The 23,478-nt window shown below is 53.0% G+C and overlaps 2 protein-coding genes and 1 long non-coding RNA gene across 7 annotated transcripts in view; 1 reads left to right on the forward strand and 2 right to left on the reverse strand.

Annotated features, from left to right (window-relative positions):
* Positions 1-2,247: 2,247 nt before the first annotated feature.
* On the reverse strand, positions 2,248-7,292 carry LOC125181179 (deep-sea actinoporin Cjtox I-like). 2 transcript variants are annotated; one of them, XM_066987275.1, is made up of 2 exons: positions 6,852-7,292; positions 2,248-5,777 (listed from the first exon to the last, which is right to left on the reverse strand). In XM_066987275.1, the coding sequence occupies exon 2, from the start codon at positions 5,080-5,082 to the stop codon at positions 4,108-4,110; it is 975 nt and encodes a 324-aa protein (XP_066843376.1). In that variant the 5' UTR covers positions 5,083-5,777; positions 6,852-7,292; the 3' UTR covers positions 2,248-4,107. The 2 variants fall into 2 exon arrangements, with proteins under 2 accessions (XP_066843376.1, XP_047911213.2); XM_048055256.2 differs by having other exon boundaries at positions 3,487-5,777.
* Positions 7,293-9,449: 2,157 nt separating this feature from the next.
* LOC106049356 (deleted in malignant brain tumors 1 protein-like) lies at positions 9,450-22,204 on the forward strand. 4 transcript variants are annotated; one of them, XM_066987244.1, is made up of 9 exons: positions 9,450-9,583; positions 9,703-10,020; positions 16,752-17,081; positions 18,437-18,784; positions 19,500-19,832; positions 20,325-20,654; positions 20,780-21,109; positions 21,779-21,895; positions 22,067-22,204. In XM_066987244.1, the coding sequence occupies exons 1-9, from the start codon at positions 9,451-9,453 to the stop codon at positions 22,117-22,119; spliced, it is 2,292 nt and encodes a 763-aa protein (XP_066843345.1). In that variant the 5' UTR covers position 9,450; the 3' UTR covers positions 22,120-22,204. The 4 variants fall into 4 exon arrangements, with proteins under 4 accessions (XP_066843345.1, XP_066843344.1, XP_066843346.1 ...); XM_066987243.1 differs by having other exon boundaries at positions 21,779-22,119; XM_066987245.1 differs by lacking the exon at positions 9,450-9,583 and adding an exon at positions 15,028-15,181 and having other exon boundaries at positions 9,925-10,020; positions 21,779-22,119.
* The window catches only part of LOC136788673 (uncharacterized), a 29,260-nt gene continuing 15,784 nt past the window's right edge, over positions 10,003-23,478 (reverse strand). Inside the window, exons 4-5 of the long non-coding RNA XR_010827306.1 lie at positions 15,437-19,917; positions 10,003-14,198 (exon numbers count right to left, since the gene is read on the reverse strand). This is a non-coding gene — a long non-coding RNA (uncharacterized lncRNA). The remainder of the gene's footprint in view (positions 14,199-15,436; positions 19,918-23,478) is intronic.

Consider the following 23,478-nt stretch of genomic DNA (forward strand, 5'->3'; position numbering starts at 1 on the left):
GGGGGGGGGGGGGGGGGGAGAGGGTGTTTGTTGGTTTTTTTTTTTCTGAGGTTTTCCCAGGTGCTTCCACCACTGCCCTACAGGCACCAGCAGTCGCCCCCCCCGTAAGGGTTTGGGGTGGAAGGTCCAATTCAATGGCTGGTGCCACCAACGTAGTTTTTTTGGGTTTCTCGACCACAGGAAGGTCTGCGTGGCACCGAGCCTGACGGGGAGCACTTTTCTACAAGGGGGGGAAAGGGATTTTGCCCAGTAGTTAGCGGGGCTGGTTCGCAGGGTTTTAAACTGGATTCGAAGCGGGAGAGGGACAAAACCAGGCCCAGGGCGAAAAGTGGAGTTGTGACCCTGGACATCAGGAGAGCGAACTTTGGCCTCTTAGGGGATCTATGGGGAAGAATCCCGGGGGTTAGGGACTTGGGGGTGGTCCAAGGCAGCTGGTCAGTAAAAGCCGCAGAAGCCTCCACCCTGAGGGTGGTCCCAGCCCCTTGGCCATCCAGCACAAGTGGGATGCCACGAGCACGCCCCAAGGTGACTGCGGGCAGGGCTTTGTCGTGGCCGTTGTCGCTGCCGTCCTCCGTGGGGCTTGCCCGAGGGAAGTCCCATCCCCTTCGCCTCTTCTGCCCCTCATCTGGGGCCTCCTCCACCCCTTGAGCCCCAAGCATCCCTCTACCCACGGCAGCCCGCGAGCACTGCAGGAGCCTCTCGGAGTGCTCTGAGGATAATCTCCTGCTCCAGGCACGTGGAACAATGGCTGGAGGGGACTTACTGGAATTAAAGCTTTGTCCGCGTATTAAAAGAAGGTTTAGCACCGAGGAAAATCCCAGGGTGAGACCCAGCAGATATGCAAGGGGTCTGTTCCTGATGGTCCCCTCGGCAGCATAACCTGGAGCCTTACATGTTGGTAGCGCCAGGGGAGCTGGGTGTGCTGACCCTACGTAGCACGGAGGGTGGAGCGAAGACGCCGTGCCCAGGCTCTGCGCTATCGCTGCAGGGACGGGGAACCCGGTGATACGATAGATTTGATCGGCTGATAGCCAAGTCACGTCCTCTGGGTGAGCTTTGCTCGTTATAATCTCATTATAATGCCGGAACACACCTCCGCTCCAAAGGCTACCCGCCTCCAGAGTGCGACCACTGAGCACGCGCTCTGAATTTCCCTAAGCCAATGCCTTTAAACATGAAAAAAATTTATACCAGTCATAACAAGGGTACGTTTGACTAGAGTCACTCAAGCTCCACCTAAAAGTAGGAAAATAGTATAGAAATGGCTCAAGAGAGAAAAAAAAAAATGTTAGGGAAGATACCGTCAAGTTGGAAGGACATCAGTGGCTTCTGGGATCAGTCAACAGGTTGAACCTCTCCTCCCCCCCAACAGGGATGCCTGCTGAGTGAGATTCAACCCTTGGGTGTAATGAGTGTTTCCCCAGGAAACCTAACTTCTCTGTAGAGTTGCTTCATAAGTTAATTTATACGTAGTTGGTTGCATCGGTCATATCCTTGGTCTTTGCACGTGCTTGGCAGTGTTCTCATCACCAGGAATCCAAAAGAATCTGTACTCCTGTTGCTTCAATAAATGACAGCAGTCATTACCCTACTAGGCTGAAGGGGTGTCGCGCTATCTGTGCTCATGATAATTCAATATATTGGATGCGACTGGACTCAGTGCTGAACTGGGTGTCGCTCAGAATCTAAGCCCAGCCGCCCCCAGCCCCTCTGGTACCTGAGGGCAAGCTGGAACGCAAGGGGGTTTAGGTCCTGCCAAACTTCTTTACCATTTAACATGAGAAGTTATTACAGAAACCAACCAGAGAAGCGTTACTGGAGCTGGAGAGCTCTCCATTCCCATCCGGAAGAAATCAAGCAGGGAAGGCAGGAAAGAGGCATGGCTGAGCAAGGACCTGCTGGTCAAAGTGAGGTGCAAGAAGGAAACGCACGGGCAGTGGGAGCAGGGACGCCCGGTCTGGGAAGAGTCCAGGTGTGCTGTCCGGATGTGCAGGGATGGGATCAGGAAAGGTACAGGCAGAACTGAGCTTGGCAAGGGGTGCAAAAAATAGCAAGAAGGGTTTCTGTAGGTACATTGCTCAGAAAAGAAAGACCAAGGAGAGTGTGCTCCCTCTGAAAAATGTGAAGGGTGAACTGGTGGTGTGGTTTAACCTGGCTGGCAGCCCAGCACCACACAGCCGTTCGCTCACCCTCCCCCCCCTACCTCTCCGGGATGGGGGAGAGAAACGGGAAAATGAAGCCTGTGGGTTGAGATAAAGACAGTTTTATTAAGACAGGAAAATAATAACGATAATAGTACTACTACTAATAATGTGTACGAAACAGCTGATGCACAATGCAGATAGTTTGGCAGGTGGGAAACTGGTTGACAAGGGAGTCAAAACCCAGATCTGGAGTCCCTCAGGGGACCGGTACTGGGACCACGATTGTTTGATGTCTGCTGATGGTCCCGGCTTCTCTCCTGGGCACCTGGGTGCGTGTGACCTCAAAACATTTGAAACTGGTGAATTCCCCTCTCCAACGACAAAAAGGGGCTCCAGAGAGCCCCTGCTCCTGCACCCCAAGGTGCTTGGACACAGAAGGTCTCCACTTTTGTGCCTGTGCGGGGAAGGAGCGTGGTGAGGAAGAGGAGGGGAGGTGGGGATGGGTTCCCTGCTGTAGGCGTTGGCTGCTCCGGATACCGATGGTCAAAGCTGGGGTGACCTGGGGGCACAGCTCATGTGGGGAATAGAAATATGGGGTGCTGGCGACCACAGCGTTGGGGAAGCCCCTCACCTGCATCCTCAGCATCCAGAAACGCCAGGAGACAGCCAGGGTCCTCACCAGCCCGGAGAAGAAGCCCTCAAGCAGGACATGGGACAGGACCTGTCCGTTTCCTGGCCGTTGGGGATGGGACACTGCTCTTATCCTGCCTTTGTTTACGCCGTTGGGGTTTGATGATGAAATGTGCTGGCGACGTGAGGCACAGGGGCTCCACAGGCTTGGGAACTTGGGGAGTGGTGGGCATGGGGGTTGCAGGACAGGGATGATCACAGGCAACCTGAGGGAGGCAGGATAGGGATGGTACCACCAGTCCTACCCAGTGAGGACGGAGATACTCCACTGCAGCACCTCCTGCAGAGATGATGCTCTTCTGGAGAGTCCTGCCACACTTGCAGGCTGCACAGAAATGGAGCCACGGCAGATCCAGAGGCTGTGATGACTTGTAGGGCTGTGACGACTTGTAGGGCTGTGACGACTTGTAGGGCTGTGCTGCACGTCGCAGGAAGCTCAGGCTGGGCTGGGGCTTTCTGTCCTGCCACCCTGGTGGCATTAGGCATCAACGGGCTACCAGAAGCCCCATGGTGGCTTTTCACTCTGCTCCTTGCAGGTGGCAACAGGTTTCACCTTGCCAAAGGGAAAAACCTCTCTGAAGCACTGAAAAACTCATGGGTTAAGCTAAGAACGGGGAGATCCCCCACCAGTTACTCGCATGGGCAAAACAGATGCAGCTTAGGTAAGAGTCCTCTGATTTATTGCCGACGAATGACAGTAGAGAGCGGTGGGGACTAAAAACAAACGACAAACACATTCCCCCATCATCGGCCTCATTTTGCCTCCTCCCCCCAAGCAGTGCCCAGGGATGGGGGAACGGGGGCTGCGGTCAGTCCGTAACGCTTCGTCTCCGCCGCTCCTCCACAGTCACTCCCTGCCCCCGCTCCAAGGGGGGGGGTCCCTCCCCCGGGATGCCGTCCTTCCAACCTGGTCCTGCGTGGGCTTCCCACAGGCAGCAGCTCTTCGAGATCTGCTCCATCACGGGTCCTCAACAGGAAACAGCTCCCCCCAGACCCCTGCTCCCGCGGGGGCTCTCCATGGGCCGCAGCCTCCTCCAGGCCACATCCACCTGCTCCACCGGGGGCTCCTCCACGGGCTGCAGCGTGGAGATCTGCTCCGTGTGGGACCCGTGGGCTGCAGGGGGACAGCCTGCTCCACCAGGGGCCTCTCCCCAGGCCGCAGGGGAACTGCTGCTGTGAGCCTGGAGCACCTCCTGCCTCCTGCTGCACTCACCTTGGTGCCTGCCGGGTTCTTTCTCTCTCACTTTGTCTCATTTCTGCTGCTGTCCCTTTTCTACCTGTCTAGAACTGCCTTGTCCCCAGCATGGGTCTCTTCTCGCAGAGGCCACCCCCGCAGCCTCCCCGTGCTAAGGAAGCCCAGTACAAGGAGGGTTGCTTTTTTGTTGTTGTTGTTGTTGTTGCTTTTTGTTCGCTTGCTTGCTTTTTCCGAGGAGGAATTTGTGGGGGTTTTGCTGTTCGTTTCACTTCGTCTTCGTGGTCGTTTTTCTAACGTCACAGCCAGTGCCGTGTGAGATTTAAAGGAGGGGGAAAAAGGGCGAGGGAAGGGAAGCAGAAAACTCCCTTTTGTCCCAGCAGCTGCTGCCTGGGGAAGGGGTGGTGGAGCAGGGTGCTGGGAAAGCAGAGAGGAGGAGCTCGGCTGAAGCACAAAAACAATGCCCCCCTTCCAGGAAACCGTGACGTGCTTTCTGCTTGCCTGGGCTCCAGCGCAGCAGGCTCCACCCGACGCTTCCTCTTCCAGCGTGTATTTATTTATACGTTGGCCTGGATGCAGCGTTTTGCAAAAGCCAGCCCCTCTCACCCTCCTCTTTCTCCTGCGTTGCCTGACTTCTGGGAAGGAGGCACTGGAGATCAGCGTGCGCCTCCACCCACGGGCAGCGTGGTGGGGAGCGGGCGGAGGCGATGTGCCAGAGGCGATTTTGGGCAGGCGTTTTCCTACCGTGCAAGGGGCAAAGTTGAAATGGTGCCCAGGGGCTGCAGGGGTGGCACAGATAGATGCCCCCTGCTGACAAGGGTCGCTCCTCGTGGCACGGGCTGAGCCACAGAACCGGAGCTGTCCCCAGACATCCCAAACAGAGCCGGGATGGCTGCCTGAGCTAGGAAAAAAAGCACGGGGCAGAGCAGAGGGAGGACGTGGTGGCAGGGGGGTGTCACTGCATCTTGCTGCGACGCTGTCTGTAGGCATCCTTACCCACACGCTAAGCATCTCTGCAAGGAGGAGGATATATGCAGCGTACAAGGGTAAGAGCATTGTTTATTAGTTATCACCCATAAGCGTGAGTTAGTGCTTTACAAGCTGCTGTTAGCTTATTGGCAAAGTCACCGAAGCTGTAGGCCAGCTAGGAGGGAGCAGGCTGCTGGTGGTGCTATCGTCTCCCACCAGATTTATCATCAGACACCACCTGTGACCACCAAAGAGGCAGCACAGTGAGATCTCTACCTCCGTCCTTGACGAAAAATCTGATGAGGGAGGCTTTTGACAGCAAAGGCGTCTTCACTCACATGTCTTTGGAATAGGGTGGGGGATCTGTATCATCTACCTGGACTTTCAGGATCGCTTTCCCACTGTTGGACATCTTGGCTCTGACACGAATATTCCCCAGGGAGACCTCCAGGGTTTCATGCTCGGACTGTAGCTTGGCTCGCTGGAAGAGCGTGGAGCTGCAGTGAGGCCTGCTCTCCATCATACGGGAGAAGACTGCACTGAGGTTTCCCATGTGGTTCTCTGATTTGAAGAGCTCCAGAGCAAACTCGACGTTGTAAAGGATGTAGTCGAAGGGGTTGGAGAACATGATGGCCAGTGAGAAAGAGCTGGCCTTGCAGACCAGGACACCCACACTCCCACGCAGGCTGTATGGAGTCTTTGCAAAAATGCATCTTCCTACGGAGTGTGGGCCGATATCGAAGGGGAGAACGGTCCGGATCTTGCCACTGAAGCAGTAACTCCTGCAGGAAGAGAAGGGCCAGAACAAAAAGGGAGGTGGACGTGCTGGAGAGAGTCCCCTGGAGGGCCACAAAACCGACAAGGGAGGAGAGGCTGAGGGGGCTGGGACAATTTACCCAGGAGAAGACAAGGCTCGAGGGGATCTTGCCAATGTATGTAAATACCTGCAGGGAGCGTGCAATGGAGACAGAGCAGAATCTATTCAGTGGTGCCCAGGAACAGAAGAAGAGGTAATGGGCACAAAATGAAACACAGGAGGTTCCCTCTGAACATCAGGAAACATCTTTACCGTGAGGGTGACTGAGGACTCACACAGGCTGCCCAGAGACGTGGTGGAGATATCCACTTTTTTATATGTTTTGGGTATCTTTGGAGATACTCAAAATCCCTCTGAACATGGTCCTGGGTTAGTGACCAAAGGAATTCCAGAGGCCCCTGCCAACCTCAAGCAGTCTGTGGTCCTGTGAACCTCTGGCCTTTGCTCTTCTGCCCCACACTGTGGCATTACGGATACCTCTCCCTTTTCACTCCAGAATACTCCAAATGACACTTGTCCCAGCAGAAATTCCCCTGATGGCATCCCCGTTCTGTTTCTTACCACCTTTACATTGTTAAGGCGTTCGGTCGTGCTGTTAATAACCGCCCCTGCCCTCCCTGAAAGCTTCAGTGGACCTCAAAGTGCACAAACTGAGCCTTAATGGGAAGGGAATAGGAAAAGAGAGTGGCAAAAGGCAGTGGTAGCACAGCGTAAATGTGTACCGCTTTCTGCTGGTTCCCCCAATCTGGAAGGCATGAGAGCTCATCCTGATGGCCCCAGGTCATCTGGGCAAGGTGGATAAGGAAAGGGAGTCCTCCAAAGGTAGATAGGGAAAGGCTTTCTCAAAGCGCGTGCATCTGAGTAGTGCAGCTGGTGCATACAGAGGAGGGGTCCAGCAGGAGCTGGAGGAACTTGCAGGAGAGAGCTCTGGCGCCAGGCACCGAGCTTGCCCCCATTGTTTTCCCGACACCCAAGGCATTTTAAGGAGATTCCCCAGGGGAGGCTGGCGGAAAGCAGCAGGGGAGCAGGGGATGCGCACCTGAAGTCCTCCAGCGTCACTGTTTTGGTGTTGTTGATGATCTCCAAGCCCACACCGCGGCAGACTTCTAGGTTTGCCATTAGGATTTCCAGGTTGGTCTGCAAGTTAGGACAGTTCAAGTTATCATGGGCCTTCTTCCGGGCTGCCATCCTCCCTATGATGATGCCGCAGGAGAGCTGCAGGGCTGTGGAGCAGCGGAGGCTCTGCACTAAGGCAAAAGTGAAACAAGAGGATGGGCAGGGCCACCTCCTCCTGTGGGGGCAGAGAGCATTGCTCCTCCCCAGCATCTGCAAGGCTTCTCAGGGCTGATAACGGGCAGCTCCTGGGAAAGGAAATTGTGGATGGTTCCAAGCAGAGGGCTGCGAATCTCCCGCTCCATCCTCAGCCCTGGTTCTGGAAGCATCTAGCCCTAGAGACTTGCCAGGAATCCATGGCCAAAGTCCCTCGCCTTGGCCAGCCCTGCTGCTGGTGCTCAGAAAACAACATGTGCACCCTCCCACATCCTGCCTAAGAGCAGCAGGAAGCTCGTGCGGGACGAAGTCAGATAGAGCCGCTAAAAACAAGGTCAGGAAATACCTGAGCTTGAAACGGCTGGAGGATGGGAAGCTGCTGGAGGATGGGAAGCTGCATGTGCGAACGCCACACACATCTGTCCTGGTTTTCCTGCTCTCTTCTCGGCGCTCAGAAGTACCCAGAGAGATAGTTTCACATGTTAATGAGCGTGATTATGCGTGTATAAATAGCGGTGCTTCAATTCAGAGGGTTGCTTGCTTTGAAAAAATCGCCAAGCACCTGATTCTGCAGAATTATATAATGAATTGCTTAATGCAAAGACCTTCACGTGGGTTCTGACTCTGTGTGCTTACCGGCCAGGCGCACTGGGCACAAACCTATGGATAACGCCTGCATGTCCAGCTATATGTCATGCACTTCATCTGTCCTTATTGTCTATCCCGATGTTGTTTGTCCTTGTTGTTGTTTGTCAGGCCGCTGTCCTGACAAGCAGAAGGAGAGCATCAACCAGCTGAACCCAGGTGCAGCAGGGAAACTGTGAACCACATTATTTACATATGCGGCAAAGTCAACTGCCACATGATTTATTGCAAAGCAGCGTGGTTTATTGGCAATGCAACGATTTATTTGCACTGCAATGCAACATGAAATGTATTCCGAGTAATACAATGCAATTTACGGCAGGTCAGCTGAGTGCTGCTGATCTCCCAAGGAAGAACAAAGGAACCTCCTCTGCACCATTCACAGCAGCTCGGGGCCACGCTCTTGGGTTTCTCCCCAGGTTGCCCCATATCCTGCACCCCTTGCTGCTGAGCCTTGAGGTTTGGGCATGTTCTGGGACTGGACACCTGCCAGGGTGTGACTGCGGGCAGCTCGTGGGTGTCCCTCAGTAAGGTGTCAGAACATGACCACGGGCTCTCCCCTCAACGAGCTTGAGGCGGTGACTGACAGCTGCCAGTCATCCTCAGAGTGGACGCAAGCGCGGCCAGTCGGAGAGGGAATGTGCAGCTCCCACATTTCCGTCAGCCAGGTCAGCTGGAGCCAGGCCAGAGCAAACAGCAGCCCTGTTAGAAAGAGCTTCGGGCTCCGCTTTCTGGGCGCTGAGCCAAACATCGGAGTGCTTCTGAGGGTAGAAATTTTCTCAGGCGCCTTCGGTTTCCATTTGACTCAGGGGAAATGAAAAACAGCCCCGAGTCTGTGCTGTGACAGGAGATCAAATAGCAGAGGGGCCATTTCAAACACAAACGGCCTTGGGCTCATTGCAACCCCCTCACGTCTTTTACCTGTTAGCGCACCCCGTGGCAGAGCTTTCCTTTCCTTACCCCTCGGTCCAGAAGAAAAGCAAGGGAGAAAGCAAGGGAGGGTGAAGAGAACCTTTTAGTCCCAGTGCCGGATTTGCACAGAGCACAAACCACGCCAAATAACTGGATGCTGATGGGCAGAGGGCAATGGCGTGAGGTGCAGCATGGCTAAGTGGTGGGCCCTGCGCTTTGGTCACAACAACCCCATGCAACACTACAGGTTTTGGGGCAGAGTGGCTGGAAAGCTGTGCAGAGGAAAAGGATCTGGGGGTGCTGGTCGATGCTTTCCTGAAAATGAGCCGGCAGTGTGCCCAGGTGGCCAAGAAGGCCAACGGCTTGCATCAGGAATAGTGAAGGCAGCAAGAGCGGGGAGGTGATGGTCCTCCTGTAGTCGGCTCTGGTGAGGCCGCACCTCAAGTACTGCATTCAGCTTTGGGCCCCTCACTACAAGAAGGACATCGAGGCCCCGAAATGTGTCCAAATAAAGGCTGCGTAGCTGGTGAAGGGTCTGGAACGCAAGTCTAATGAGGAGCGGCTCGGAGAACTGGGGTTGTTGAGTCTGGAGGCTCAGTGGAGACCTTATTGCCCTCTACAACTACCTGAACGGAAGTTATGGGAGCTGGGGATCGGCCTCTTCTTGCAGATAACCAGCGATAGGACCGGAGGGAATGGCCTCCAGTTGCACCAGGGGAGTTTGGGGATGTTCAGTGTAATAACGGGATCAGAAACCTCCTTCACAAAGCTCCAGGTGATTCAACATCTCTGAACACCACGAGAGCAGCAGCATGCCTGCTTGCAGTTTGACGCTGAAGGAGTCCAAATTGCAAGGCTGTTGGCCATTGCAGAAGCTTTCTGGCATGTCATTTTCAATGGCTGGAAATGCACAAAGAAGTTCCTCAGTTACAAATGTCATAAAAGGTACAAAAATCAGTGACATGCATTAGCTACATGATCTCTGTGAGCAGTGCAGGCATGGATGGAGGCTTCCAAAAAGTGCACGCACTCATCTTTTTTTTTTTTTTTTTTTTTTTTTCCAGATCCTGTGACACTACGACTGGTGGTGAATGGCTCGAGTTTCTGCACTGGGAGAGTCAAAGTGCTCCACAAGCAACTGTGGGGAACAGTGTGTGATGATGGCTGGGACATGGAGGATGCCGCAGTCGTGTGCCGGCAGCTGGGCTGTGGGGTGGTGGCCTCAGCCCCTGGCAGAGCTTGGTTTGGGCGAGGGCATAACGCCATCTGGATGGGTGACATGAACTGCACAGGGGGGGAAGACACCCTCTTGGAGTGCCTGGCCAGGCCATGGGGGGAACACAACTGTGACCATGGAGAAGATGCTGGTGTGGTGTGCTCAGGTAGGGTGTCCCTGTTGGTACGGAAAAGCCTTTGGGCATGCGGGTGTCGTCTCCTTGTTGAATTAGTGCTGCTCTAAGAGTGCATGCTTGCTGGTGGCTGAGGAGGCAGAGACAAACGGAAAATGAAGATGGAATTTCCTTCAACACAGGCTGAGTGTTGAACACTGCATTGCTGGTCTCAGCCATCTTTCCAGTGTTGATGCTGGTCTGTGGGGCTGTTCTGTGCCTGAAGAGGAGGCAAATGCGAAGCAGGGCTTTTAGTCCCCTTCCAGGTGAGCTCTGTCGTGGATGAAGAGGGAAATGAAGTCTCCAGAAGGGTATGGTTGGAAGTAGGCTTGCTAAAATGTTGATGTCAGCATACTTTGGGCAGATTTCTTTCCTGTGGCTCACACTGAAAGGGACTTCCTATTCTGGTTTGAGTCCTTCGGTTCCTTTCTCTTTTCTCTTTCTATCCACTGCTCCCCTTTCACATTAACATCATATTTCCAGCGGGGTTACTGATGCTCTTGGTGGTGGGACGGTCCTTCAAGTGGAGCACCTCCTCAAATGCTCCTCTTCTCTCCGTTGCCTGCTCCACTTGTTCATTAAGCAGGAGCTCTGAGCTCTGCTCTGTGGGCTCCCAGCTCCCCCTTGGGAAGGACGCTGGGGATATTTCATCTTTATCCAGCAGCTGAGAAAGGATCAGGAACTGTGCCTGTGCCTGAGTTTTTAAGGATGTCGTGGAGACTCCTGGAAACCAGGGTTGAGTGGTTGGAGACGCCTGTGTTGAACACCTGCATGTTTTCTTTGCAGAGATGAGGGATGGGGTTGGGTACGATGCTGCTAGTTTTACCAGCGCTGTCCTCTAGCTCTTTCACCTCAGGAAAAAGACAGGAGAGTGGGAAGGCACCAAGACTGACCAGCTCCAAAGGGTTGGGTTGGCCAGAGGCGTTCCCATGAGTGGTGTGTTGGAGTCCAAAAGAACATGCCCGTCTATCTCACTCATGGGAGGGTCACTCCTAGGCCCATGTGTGACCCAATCAAGGAGACATCTTTTCCAGGTTGCATCCTGTTTCTTTGCCAAATGCTGAAACCATGTGTTGAAAAGAATGCCATCTGTAGAAGAGATCATCCCATGCTGATCTCTTCCTTCTGCTGTGTTCCCAAACATTTCTGCGTGTTGTCCTTGGAGGTCTTCTGGTGCCCCTGAGAGCAGAGTGCTCTGACACAAGAAGGGCTTGGAAGGCGTGGAGATGGGAGCTAGCCACGCGGAGGGATGCTGGCTGGGGGTTTAGGCAGCACTGGTGATAAAAAGAAGTGCTGGGTTCTCCAGTGGCTACTGATGCAGCCCTTCTCACACAACCCAAAACAGCTGCTTGGAAGCATCAGAGAAAGCCTCAGCGTGGGGACTCAGACTGTGATGGCTACGGTGGCTGTGATAAGCTAAAAGCACGAACACCTGGAAGGCAGGGGGGGAGAGGAGGTGAGTAGGAACCAGAACGCCTGCTGAGTCGTAGGGGCTTAGAGGATGAAGGCTTGGAATGCCCAGAGATGACTGAATCTAGAAAACAGAAGATGACTTTTGTTACAGGTAGGAACGCACCCTATCGCAGGCACTTTGAGATGATGGATACGTTGGTCCTGCTGTCCGCTAATGAGCAGGATAATGGTCATTACCCTTGTGACCTAGTGACCCTAAAGAGGTCAGGGTGATGGAGAAGTCCCTCTCCAGAATGCAGGCAGCCTTTGCAGAATTAGCTTTTCTTTGTTCTTGTTCCTGAAGCTGCGGTTCTCACCCGCTTTGACACAGCGTTATCTTCTTCCTAGGAAGCACAGTTCCCTTCTCAGCATTTTCCTGGCATGGTTTAGAAGAGTTCAGCTGCAGGGTCCCCACCCATGGCTGGCCAGTGACCTCGTGCTGCTGCAGAGCTTCCAGTCCTTCATCTGCTCGGCAAAAGGATGATTCTGGAAATTTCCCTGTGTTGCTCCAGTTTGATGTGAGCTGGATACATGGCCAGGGTGGTTCAGCTGGCTCTTTGCAGGGGGTTGGGAAGTGAGATAGGGGAGCCCACCGGTGTGGTGGGCCTAGTAGCCCATCCACCACCCAGCAGCTCCTCGGGTTTTAAGTTTGAATCTACAATCAGCCCGTCATGCAATTTACATACTTTTGTTTAAAGGGTGAAGAAATGGGATCCAGGCACCTTAGTCAATGAGTCTAGAAACACCGGGGCAAGTAAGGGTACCTTGCGAAAAGAAACTCACACACATGCGTAGGTCCCCAAAATGTCTGAGCTTGGAGCGTGCAGTTTACACACGTGCACTTTATAGCCTGTCCCCAAAGTCTTTTTTAGTGTCATCTGCAAATGGGCCTTGGGGTAACCCCAGAACATGCCCTGCTGTCCCAGGATGCTGTCCCTTCTCTGTCACATTGCCTTCTCTGTGGGGCGATAAATGAGGGCATGACCCTTGCTAACAGACAGACATCGCTGTGGGAGTTTCATTTTTATGTCTCTTGAGTATCACTGCAGCAAGGATCCCACGGGAGGCAGCTTCTTCAGGAGGCTCAGGGGGGAGGTTCAGTGCGGGGGACAACAAAGGGTGAGCAGATGAAGGGGAGTTAGTGTCTGGGCAGGCTCAGAATGGGGAGAGTTTTTCTTCAAGACCTGCTCCCACATTCCCTGTCCTCTCTCGCTTAACCATTTCTGAAGCCATGCAATTGCCAGTATTGGGGCATTTGAACTAAAAAAAGTTAAAGCTGTGAGCTTCCTCTGTCCTTGTTGTGGCTGATGGACTTACTCCGGCTCGAACCGTTCCCTGAGATCTCTTCTTTACCTTTATTATTTACACCAGTTTTCGGTAGATTAATTCATTGTTGAAAGGGAGAATGAGAGAATTTGTGTGCTGCAGGTTAGCAAAAGACACCGAGATGCAAAAGCTGGGAGGTACAAGATGAGTCTGTGTTAAAAGCCTTGCAGCAGCCGGGGAGAGCTAACCCTGGAGATGCTGGCACATGCAGAGCTCAACCATATGGAAAGGCTCCACGTGCTCAAGTGCAGATGTCTGTGCTGGACTGCTGCTGGTGTCACTGGGAGTGTCAGCAGAGAAAAATGAACCACATGAGAAGTCCCTGACGGTTTCCCTCATCTCACGTTCCAGCCTCTCAGAAAACCATACACACTGCAGTCACGGGGTAATGCGTCTGAGATTGCTTGCTCTTGAATAATGAAGTGATTTCCTGCCATCTAGCTGTACATCAATGAAATGCAACAAAAAGGAGTTGATAGTACAATAAGTCTGGCCTTAATTATGGACAGACTTGTTTATTGGGTTTCTGTTAGGATGTGAAATTTATCAGCTGCAAATATTCACGGGCTGCGATGCAGCAATAGGAAGTGTGGGAAATGTGTGGCTCTGTGTCATGAACGAAAAACGTCTTGGCAGGGACAGCTCTGTTCCTTTGCCAGACAGGAGCTTTTCCAACAGACATGATGGATAAATGGGGCAAGAGACATCCTTTCACTTCCTTTCAGACAAGCTGCTGCACCTTGTATGTTTTAGTCAGGCTAAATTGAGGAGGAAGGGGGAAGGATGGGGTGGGTTATTATACTATTTGCTGAAAGTCTGAAGTGTAAGCACAGGGAAAGGCTCATGGTGCTGTGCCAAAGCATCCCACGGTTCAGCGATCAGTCAGTAAATTCTCTGAATTCACTTAAAGTGAGGGTCAGAATCAATGCAATGGGGCACCCATAACCTGGGCATGTTTATAACTGAACCTCAGCAGTTCATCTATGATTTCTGGAACACCCTTATTCTCTATATGATGCTCCCAGAATGCAGACCGTATTTTATGTGTCTCTTAGTGTGAGGGGTCAGGTTTTATCAACACAATTTCTGATAGTGGCCTTGGGGACAGACAGACTTCAGCTGGAGCAATCTCTTCAACGTATGTAGAGGACCTGCCCCTCAGAATTCCTTATTTTGGCAGGGGAAAGGAGACTTGTCCTCCATAAGCACTGTGGGATTTGTCAGGATGGGGTTTACCTTTGGATATCTATACGGTGAGGCAGATCTTACCTTCAGCCCTGAAGAAAGAGATCTGGAGGTGCTGGTCAACAACAAGTTGAACGTAAGCCAGCAGGGTGCCTGGCAGCCAAGAGGGCAAACATCATTTTGGGATGCTTTTAACACAGCATAGCCAGCTGGTAAAAAGGAAAAAAAAAAAAAAAGGTGATTCTCCTATATTTAGCATAACTGCAGCCTCACTTTGAATATTGTGTGCAGTTTTGGTCTCCACATCGAAAGGATGTGAAGACTGTGTCCAGAGGAGGGCAGCAAAGCTGGTAAAAAGGCTGGATGGCATGTCCTGTGAGGAGAGGCTGAGGACACTTTTTTTTGAGAAAATTCTGTTCTATTCGATTCTAATTCTACTTTACTCTACTCTAATTCTACTCTACCCCGCCCCATCCCATCCTATCCCATCCTATCCTATCCTCTGTTTTTTCTGAGGGTCTCAGTGAGAAATGAACTCTCCTAGGACACACTTCTCCCCACCTTAGTGTCCAGGGCTCCAGGCGAACCACCCACTTTTCCCCCAGATAGCTTCAATGGGGACCTCAGGGTATGAGCCTAAATGAAGCTCCGGCTTCAAAGACATTCAAATTAGGGGAAATGATTCCCACTCCCTTTCAACGGACCAACATATGTGCTTATCCGGGACAATGCTGGTTGTTTTTTGGAATTCCCTGAACAGCAGGAAGGTTTGGCTTTTCCCAAGGCTTCAAACCTCCACAAGTGAGAGTTGCAAAGCCTCCTGCTGCAGGACGAGAGCTGGCTGGAGGGTCAGGGAGGTGGGGATGAACGGGGGAGTCTCTGAGCAGGTAATGCTGCGGCGGAGAGGCCACTTAAACCACTTCGAACTGGAGGGCTCGATCCCGGGGACAGCAGGGAGGAGGGATCAGTGCGGGAGGAGGGATGAGCACGGGACAAACACAGGTCAGAGGAGGGGACTGACCATAACCTCTCTGGCAGTGGCATCGTCCAGCTCAGCTTGCAGCTCTCACGAGGAAGATAACCTGCCCTAAAACTACCGGCATGGGGTGCTCAGGACATTTTCTGCCCCTGCAGATCACCCTGGCTGGTTATGCTGGAGCAGGGCTCCTCATCTGCTTGGCATGCCTCTGCGGTGAGTAGCTCATGCACGGGGGGGGAAGGTGCATTGCAGTAGACCACGTGCATGGGACAAGAGAGGTCTGCGATATGTAGGAATCGGGGGGTCTGGGTTTGCAGACTGGCAGGGCAAAGACTCCTTTGACCTGCCAGGCTTTAAAAGGAAGGGAAAATGGCAGATGGGGAAGGAGACCTTATTGGCTGGGTAATTATTTTGGCCTCTGTGCTGTTGCCCTCGTGCAGAGCGGTTGGGAAATGTTTGGAGCCTTACCAGCCTGTGACAGTTAGGACCAGAAATTGCATATTTGTGTTGGCCGCTTCTTCAGGGCCAGCCTGTATGTTTACAAAGATGGGGCCCAAAGTCCTCTTTCCTCCAGAGCAAACAGGAACAGGCACTTCTACTACTCTCCACCCCACAGAAAGGAGGTGAGTGGTTGTGCTGCAGGTTCTCTAGCAGGTGGGATGCCGAGTTGCTGTTATTTTTTCCTGCTTCTGCCTACTTCATGTTCCTTTTTTTTTCCAAATAACATCCCTTGGCTTTCCAGTCCACCAAAATTCATTATTTCTGTGCACAAAAGGAGAGCTCGCTCTTGCACATGATGGGCAAAAAAAAATGATGATCTGTTGTCAGCTCCATATCACGAAATATATACAAATATAATTAAAATGCAAGGCTGCACACAGACAGCTCCCTTTGCTGTTTAAGCACCGAAACACAGAATGGTTGATGTTGGAAGGGACCTCGTTTGGTCCAGCTCCTCTGCTCCAGCAGGGACACCCAGAGCAGGGTGCCCAGGACCATGTCCAGGTGGCTTTTGAAGATCTCCCAGCAGAGAGACTCCACGACCTCTGGACAGCCTGTGCCTGGGCTCCATCACCTGCACACCACAGATGTTTCCTGATGTTTAGACAGAACCACTTGTCTTCCGGTTTGTGCCCGTTGCCTCTTGTCCTGGCACGGGGCACCCCTGAAAAGAGCCCGGCTCCATCCTCTTTGCACCCTTCCTTCAGGGATTTATGGGCATGGATAAGATCCCCTCTGGGCCTTCTCTTCTCCAGGCTCTCGGCCTCTCCTCGTAGGAGAGGTGCTCCCTTGATCACCTTGGTGGCCCTCCGTTGGACTCTCCCCAGCATGTCCATGTCTGTCTTGGACTGGGGGCCCAGCACTGGACCCAGCACTCGAGGTGCAGCCTCCCCAGTGCTGAGCAGAGGGGAAGGATCACCTCTCTTGACCTGCTGGTGATGCTTTGCCTAATGCAACAGCCAGCTGACAGGCAATCCCTACGTCCAGAGTTTTCAGTCCAGACTGTAGTGTGGTCTTTTTTTTTGTTCCTGAATTTGTTTGGGAATATCCAGTAAAAATATCCAAAGTCCCTTTGAAGATTAATGTCTTTTATTAGGAAGATGGGATTTGCAGAGCATTTTTTTCTCCTAGATTTGGATTTTTTGGGGTTTGCCTACCAAACGAGAAGCATGTCGGTGGTGCACATAAACCACAGCTATTTGCAAAGGTCATGTGAAGCTAGCAGAGGTAGCGTAGGCTTTCTCAGCTCTTCTGCATAGGACTGTTTCTACATCCCATGCAGAACCAGTTGCATCCCAGAGGGTTCCCCTCCGCTTACTGGATGGACCGCACCGCTGCGCTGGCCGAGTTGAGGTGTACTACGGCAACAGGTGGGGCACGGTGTGCGATGACCACTGGGACCTGAACGATGCCAACGTGGTGTGCCGTCAGCTGCACTGTGGCATCGCCTTGTCCACCAGCAGACCTGGCCAGTTCAGGGCAGGGTCTGGCCCCATCTGGCTGGACGATGTCAACTGCACGGGGACGGAGGTGGCGCTTTCCTACTGCAGAGCGAATGACTGGGGGAAGAACAATTGCCACCACGGTGAAGATGCTGGAGTGGTTTGTGCAGGTAACGCCCTGAAGAAATTACGGGATGGGAGGACATGGTGAGACGTTTTGTGGTTTATCGCATACAGCACAAGGGCTTGCAGGTTTGGAAACCAGTTTTGGAAACATTATCAGCTGAAGAAATCAGTGTTAATTACACCTTGCAACGGTCCTGAGATGATGAATCTCCTCTGGGGGATGTGTAGGGGCCTCTTGCACATCCCACCTCTCCAAGACCCTTGTTTTGGCTGAATTTCTGGGGGAAGTGGGCACAGATAGAGATACAGCCACCCATTCTGTTTTGCAGACAGGATCCATGAAACGCATCCCTAGGCAGGGGAAAGGGGCCAGAAGGAGACATCAACTCCTCCTTGCCGCCACCAGTATAATGGGTACCAGATCGTTTCCATGCTTTTGCCTCTGGCAATCTGAAATCAGCTTGGGGTGCTGGAGAATGTCCAAAGAAGAGCAACAAAGCTGGTGAAGGGTCTAGAGAGCAAGTATTATGAGGAGCAGCTGAGGGAGCTGGGGTTGTTGAGCTTGGAGAAAAGGAGGCTCAGGGGACACCTTACCTTTCCACAACTACCTCAAAGGAGGTTGTGGTGGGGTGGGAGTCAGTCTCTTCTTCCAAGCAACAAGCAATAGGACAAGTGGAAATAGCCTCAAGTTGCACCACGGGAAGTATAGATTTTCTAATAAGAAAAAAAAATATTTTTATTAGGAAAAAAAAAAAACAACAACAACACTAAAAGGGTTGTGAGGCATTGGAATAGCCTGTCCAGGGAAGTGGTTGTCACTATCCCTGGAGGTATTCAAAAAATGTGTAAATGTGGTGGGACCTGGTTTAGTGGTAGACTTGGCAGTGCTAGGTTAACGGTTGGACTCGATGATCTTAGAGGTCTTTTCCAACCTGAATCATTTTGTGATTCTATGATTCTGTGTTCAGATGGAACCTGCTGAGTTCCAGTTTGTGTCCATTGCTTCTTTTCTCAGTCCAGAGGTAGCTGCATGTTAGCGATTACTGGGTGCAGACAGCAAATGTGGTAGAGTGCAGAATGGTCATGCTGTATCTTGCAGTGCCCCAAGGAGGGGCAGGAGAGGTTTAGGTTGGATATTAGGAAAAACTTCTTTACTGAAAGGGTTGTTAGGCATTGGAATGGGCTGCCCAGGGAAGTGGTTGAGTCACCATCCCTGAAGGTCTTTAGAAGACGTTTAGATGTAGAGCTTAGTGATACGGTTTAGTGGAGGGCCTGTTGGTGTTAGGTCAGAGGTTGGACTCGGTGATTTTGGAGGTCTTTTCCAACCTAGATGATTCTGTGATTCTGAGAAACGAGGGACAAGGGGGTTTTCAAGATACATCTCCTGTGCTTCTCCTAGAGTCAGCCAGCCACCACCAGGACTCCAGCGCTGGTTCTGCAGAGCTGCGCCTGGTGAACGGCCCGAACCGCTGTGCCGGGAGAGTGGAGCTGCTGTATGATCATGAGTGGGGAACCGTGTGCGATGATGACTGGAGCTTCACAGATGCCAAAGTCGTGTGTCGGCAGCTGGGCTGTGGGACGGCGGTCTCAGCTTATAGCTCAGCATACTTTGGCCAGGGAACAGGCCCCATTTGGCTAGACAACGTTCAGTGCAGTGGGACAGAAGCTGCTCTGTCTGAATGCCAGGCCAGGCCATGGGGAGTCAATAACTGTGACCACGGAGAAGATGCTGGAGTTGTGTGTGCAGGTAACCACTGATAGATAATACCAGGCTTGGTACCAGGAGAAGAAGTTCAGTGGAGGATGCCTTGCTCCACGGACTAATACCACTTTGACAGCTGTAGCCAAGGGTGAAAGGGTGACCTCGTCCCCTCTCTTTCCTTCTGTAATGCACTCCTTAGAATACCGGTTGTCTTCTGCAAAGTAAGGAGCAGCAGTGATGATGAGGGGTAGGTAGGTAGCACACAAAAAGCATGCTAGCGTGGGCAACAAAAGTGTGCACCAAGGACAGAGGGAGAGCACAGGACTGGGTGGCAGAGTTGCTCCCCAGCAGGTTCCCAAGCCACTGCGCTATAGGGACCAGCAGCTTACAACCTCATGGGCAAAAGTGAGGAGTCCTGGGGCCTTTTTGAAGAAAGGAAAGTAGCAAGGGAGTCTTCAGGAAGCTTTGGAGGTTGCTGGAGTCACCAAGCCAATACTATGGGTTCCCGGACCCATTAAAACCAGATTGCAGCAGCTTATGGGGGCGGTTTGCTTGTACACACATTGAACATTTATGGGCTTTGAGGTCACACAGTTGGTTCATCTAGATACCTCAGCAGATTTGCATGGACATGAGAACCCTCCTGAGCAAAACACCGGGGCGTACCACCTCGGGAAGGTGCTGAGGGCACGGGTGGCACGCAGACGTGCTTGTAGATCAGGTCTGATGCTCCTTTTCTCTCTCACCCCTGTGCCACCAGAAGGCACGGCTGTCAATATGCCGGCTCAGCTGCGCCTGCAGAACGGCCCCAGCCGCTGCGCAGGAAGAGTGGAGGTGCTCCACGACCACCAGTGGGGGACGGTGTGTGATGACGGCTGGAGCCTCAGCGAGGCCACAGTGGTGTGCCGACAGCTGAGTTGCGGGACGGCGGTCTCAGCTCCGGTTCTGGCTCACTTTGGGCCAGGGTCTGGCCGTGTCTGGCTGGATAACGTGAACTGCACCGGGGCTGAAGCCGCCCTCTCTGAGTGCCACGCCAGGCCTTGGGGATCCAACGACTGTGACCATGGGGAGGATGCTGGTGTGGTGTGCTCAGGTGAGCCGCGTTCATAGGTACTGTGCAGTTCGGGTGCAACCTGATCATGTCCTCAAAAGCCAGAAATGGGGGCCTTTTCCACACCCTGTTGAAAAAAAAAAATAATAAAAAAATAATCAGAGAACGGTGTGAATGCCACACCGGGTGATGCTATTCCCTGTGCAAGACCTTAGGAAGGTTTTGTGTGGAAAGAAGCACAGCTAGAGAGCCACTCTCCTACCCCTTTCTGATAGCTCTAGCTGCATAAACTCATCTCTCAGTGCCTCCTACCACTTTTTATAGTGACTATTGTTCCCAGTACCCTTTGTTGGGCACTGAATCCCAAGCTCTGTAGCTGTGGTCCCTTTTTTTCCGAGCTGAGAATCTTTGTCAATGTAGCACATTTCCCAGACCTCTTGAAAGGATGTTCTAGTATTTCCATGGCTTAATACATTTCAAAGCCCGTCTGGAGCTGACGGTCAGGTATGAATGTGCACCTTGCTCCCTCCTCAGACATGGACACGTCGAGGCACCGTCTGCTGCGGCTGGTGAATGGATCGAACAGCTGCATTGGGAGAGTTGAGGTTCTTCACGACCAGAAGTGGGGGACCGTGTGTGATGACACGTGGGACATAAACGACGCTGCAGTTGTGTGCAGGGAGCTGGGCTGCGGGACGGCAATGTCAGCACCAGGCTCAGCTCATTTTGGGCAAGGGTCGGACCCCATCTGGCTGGACAATGTGCACTGCGTGGGGACAGAGTCCACCTTTGCGGAGTGTCGGCTGAAAAGCTGGGGAGAGCACAACTGCGGCCACAGTGAGGATGCCGGTGTGGTGTGCTCAGGTAAATCCACAGGGACCAGGCTGGGCCATCCAGGACAGGCTGAGTTAATTCCTGCCCACTCGATGTGGGGTTGGATGCCAAAGATGCCCTGCCCGAGACCTCACCCCCTCTGCTCTCCGCCGCAGGCACCAACCCCTTGCAGCTGCGGGTTAAGGATGGTCCGGGTCCCTGCTCAGGGCGCGTGGAGGTGCTGTACAACGCCACCTGGTACGGCGTCTGCGACAGCGACTGGAGCTTGCTGGAGGCGCAGGTGGTCTGCAAGCAGCTGGGCTGCGGACCGGCACAGTCTGCGCCCATCGGAGGCCAGTTCAGCCCAGAGCGTGGCCACACCTTGCTGGAAGGGCTTAGCTGCCGGGGCTCAGAGACTCTGCTCCTGGAGTGCCAGCAGAGAAATATGGGTCCGGGGCAGTGCAAGCACGGCTTTGCAGCTGGGGTGGTGTGTACGGAGATGGAAGGTGAGTGCCAGGATCCTCTGTTGTCCTACTGCAGACGGCACCGCTCTGCCTGCACCGGTGGCCAACCTGGTGTCTAGGACAGGCAGAGCCATGTAGCCACTGCAGTGAAAACACACCGTGGGGTAACGCTCCTGTCTCTGTGCCAGCCTTAGCAGAAGTGCTGCCAGAAACCTCCCTGACAGAAACCATTAGACGGGCAGGACGGAGGCACCCGGAGGAAAAAAGCTGTAGGCGATGGAGTGGGATTAATTAGGAGAAGGTGTGGATATCATGCTCCTTCAGAAAGTCTCCCTCTGTGGGCAAGGAGAGACAACTCCTAGTGCACAGGGATTTCTGTCAAGGCGCAGCCTCTTGTAGCTAACCTAGTTCTGCCGTGCCTTGCTGTCTCCCACGTGGCACAGGTGTTTGGGGATGCCAAGGGTTCCCCTCGTGGATATGTTCTCTTGGCACTAATCCAAGTTGGGGGGGGTGGTCCTTGCACCTTGCATCCTACAAAAGTGGAGGGCAAGACAAGAGGGGTAAGCCCCAGCCCCATGGAGTGCTGTGATGGAAGATGCTGAGAGTCCCCCCAAAAACGTGCAGCAGAAAGGAAGGGTGAGCAGGAACCCTGAGGGATGGCGCAGGTCTGACCATCCAACCAAACTGCTCTGAGCTTAACTCTTTCCACAGATCTCACCCAGGCCTGCTCCGTGCTGTCGGGTCTGGTTGGCGTGGGGGCAACTCTCTGTGGGATCCTGCTGGTCCTGTACCTGGTGAGGTGTGGAAGACAGGCTGGGCGCTCCCAGGGTAAGAGCAGGACCTCTGTGCGTGGTACACCTGGTGTCCCTGCAGGGCTCACGGTGCTTTTGGCCTCACTTCTTGGGTTGGGGCTGGGGTTTGTGCATTGTTGGTCTGCGCATCGCTTCTTGGGCTGGGGTTTGTGCCCTCTGTGCGTCACCCTGCTCCTTTGTTTTGCAGACAAATCACATGTAAAGAAGGTGGAGGATGCCAGGACATCGTCTGAGGCTTAGGTGGCCACACTCCTGGTGATGAAGGCAAGGCTTCCCAGGACCCCAGAAGGCAGCAAAGACACTGTTTCGTGGAGCCAGAGCAGAGCAGCCCTGCGAGGATCAGCAGAGACGATCTCCTCTGGCAGAGCAGAAAGTCCTGTCTTGTGTGCCCAACAGCCCCTGGCCCACTGCACTGAGCTTCTGGGGGGGTCCCACTTGCCCCCATGGTCCCACACAGCATCATAAATCCCTTGGTCTCCAAGCCAGGTCTTCTCAGAGTGATAACCCCTACCTGGTCCTCCAGGTAGGCTTCAGCATCCCAGCTCCATCTGCTTGCACAGATGCCTCATTCCCACCACTGCAATCCTGTGCCTTCACCCAACACTCACCCCTTGCCATCACCCCAACAGTCATCATACTTTTTCCTCTAATCTCCCATGGAAATGACTTCACGATCCAAGAATAAGAGAGCAGGATGCTCTCCTGCACTGTACATAGCTAACTTTGCAAAAATAGCAATGCACTTCAGAGTCTGTCCAGGATGGGCTGGGAAGTACCTCGTCCATTGTATTTATTCAATATAGTTTTGAATACCAGTAAAGAATCCTGAAACCTGAAAGAACAAGAACGAAATATTGTGTGCATGTTCAGGGTTACGTAGTGACTTGGCCTGAAGTTTAGGCAAAGTGTATGTGATGAAAGAACGGGTTCTTTGGCTGTAGAGGGACGATCGGGTCACATATTGGAGACTGAAGATTGCTATCTCTGGGTGAGATATGGTCTCACTCTGGGTGGGATATGTGTTAAACACAGCTGCCAGCCAGGTTAAACCACACCACCTACCACCTCTCATTCCCTTCCAGCCAGCAGTTGAAGCCGTCATCAGTTTGCATCTTGCTACCTGTCCTAAGCCTCAGCCATGCAGTCCCTGGCCCCTTCTGTCAATGCGTGGTTGCAAGGCCGTCTTCTGGTCCTCCCTGGACATCCTAGGACTTTGGGATTCCTTATCCTCCTGCTGGCACTCGAATCTTGTAATTTTCCTTCTGGCTGCCCCAGCAGACCCAGTTCTCCAGTTTTGCTTGTCCCAGAGTTTACACCAAAGACTCAGCACGCCTGAGCTCTTCTAGCTCTGTGTGTCTGCACACGAGTGCCTCAGAACAGGGGAAAACGGGAACTTGGACCCAATTGTCTGGGGTGTTTTCACTGCCTCGGGAAAGGAGGAAAAGACTGGAGCCTGAGTATCAGAAAGTACCAACTGTCTGCATTGTTGTGTGTGTGTTTAATCACGGTTTGGAGAAGGCCTTTACAACTGAAAAAGATCTAAGTTTGGGCTGTGGACTACTCTGCAGAGACACTGCAATATCTCAGGAAGGGGTTTCA

The sequence above is a fragment of the Anser cygnoides genome, chromosome W (assembly GCF_040182565.1).
Source record: "Anser cygnoides isolate HZ-2024a breed goose chromosome W, Taihu_goose_T2T_genome, whole genome shotgun sequence".
Classification (NCBI taxonomy): domain Eukaryota; kingdom Metazoa; phylum Chordata; class Aves; order Anseriformes; family Anatidae; genus Anser; species Anser cygnoides.

What these genes read in the sequence shown, in the direction of transcription:
- LOC106049356 (XM_066987243.1), top strand. Translation starts at nt 9,451, where the DNA reads ATGCCTGCTTGCAGTTTGACGCTGAAGGAGTCCAAATTGCAAGGCTGT. An exon ending in TGCTGGTGTGGTGTGCTCAG is followed by an intron (nt 10,021 to 16,751) that starts GTAGGGTGTCCC and finishes CATCCCATGCAG; the next exon opens with AACCAGTTGCATCCCAGAGG. An exon ending in TGCCGGTGTGGTGTGCTCAG is followed by an intron (nt 20,655 to 20,779) that starts GTAAATCCACAG and finishes TCTCCGCCGCAG; the next exon opens with GCACCAACCCCTTGCAGCTG.
- LOC125181179 (XM_066987275.1), bottom strand. Translation starts at nt 5,082, where the DNA reads ATGCTCTTACCCTTGTACGCTGCATATATCCTCCTCCTTGCAGAGATG.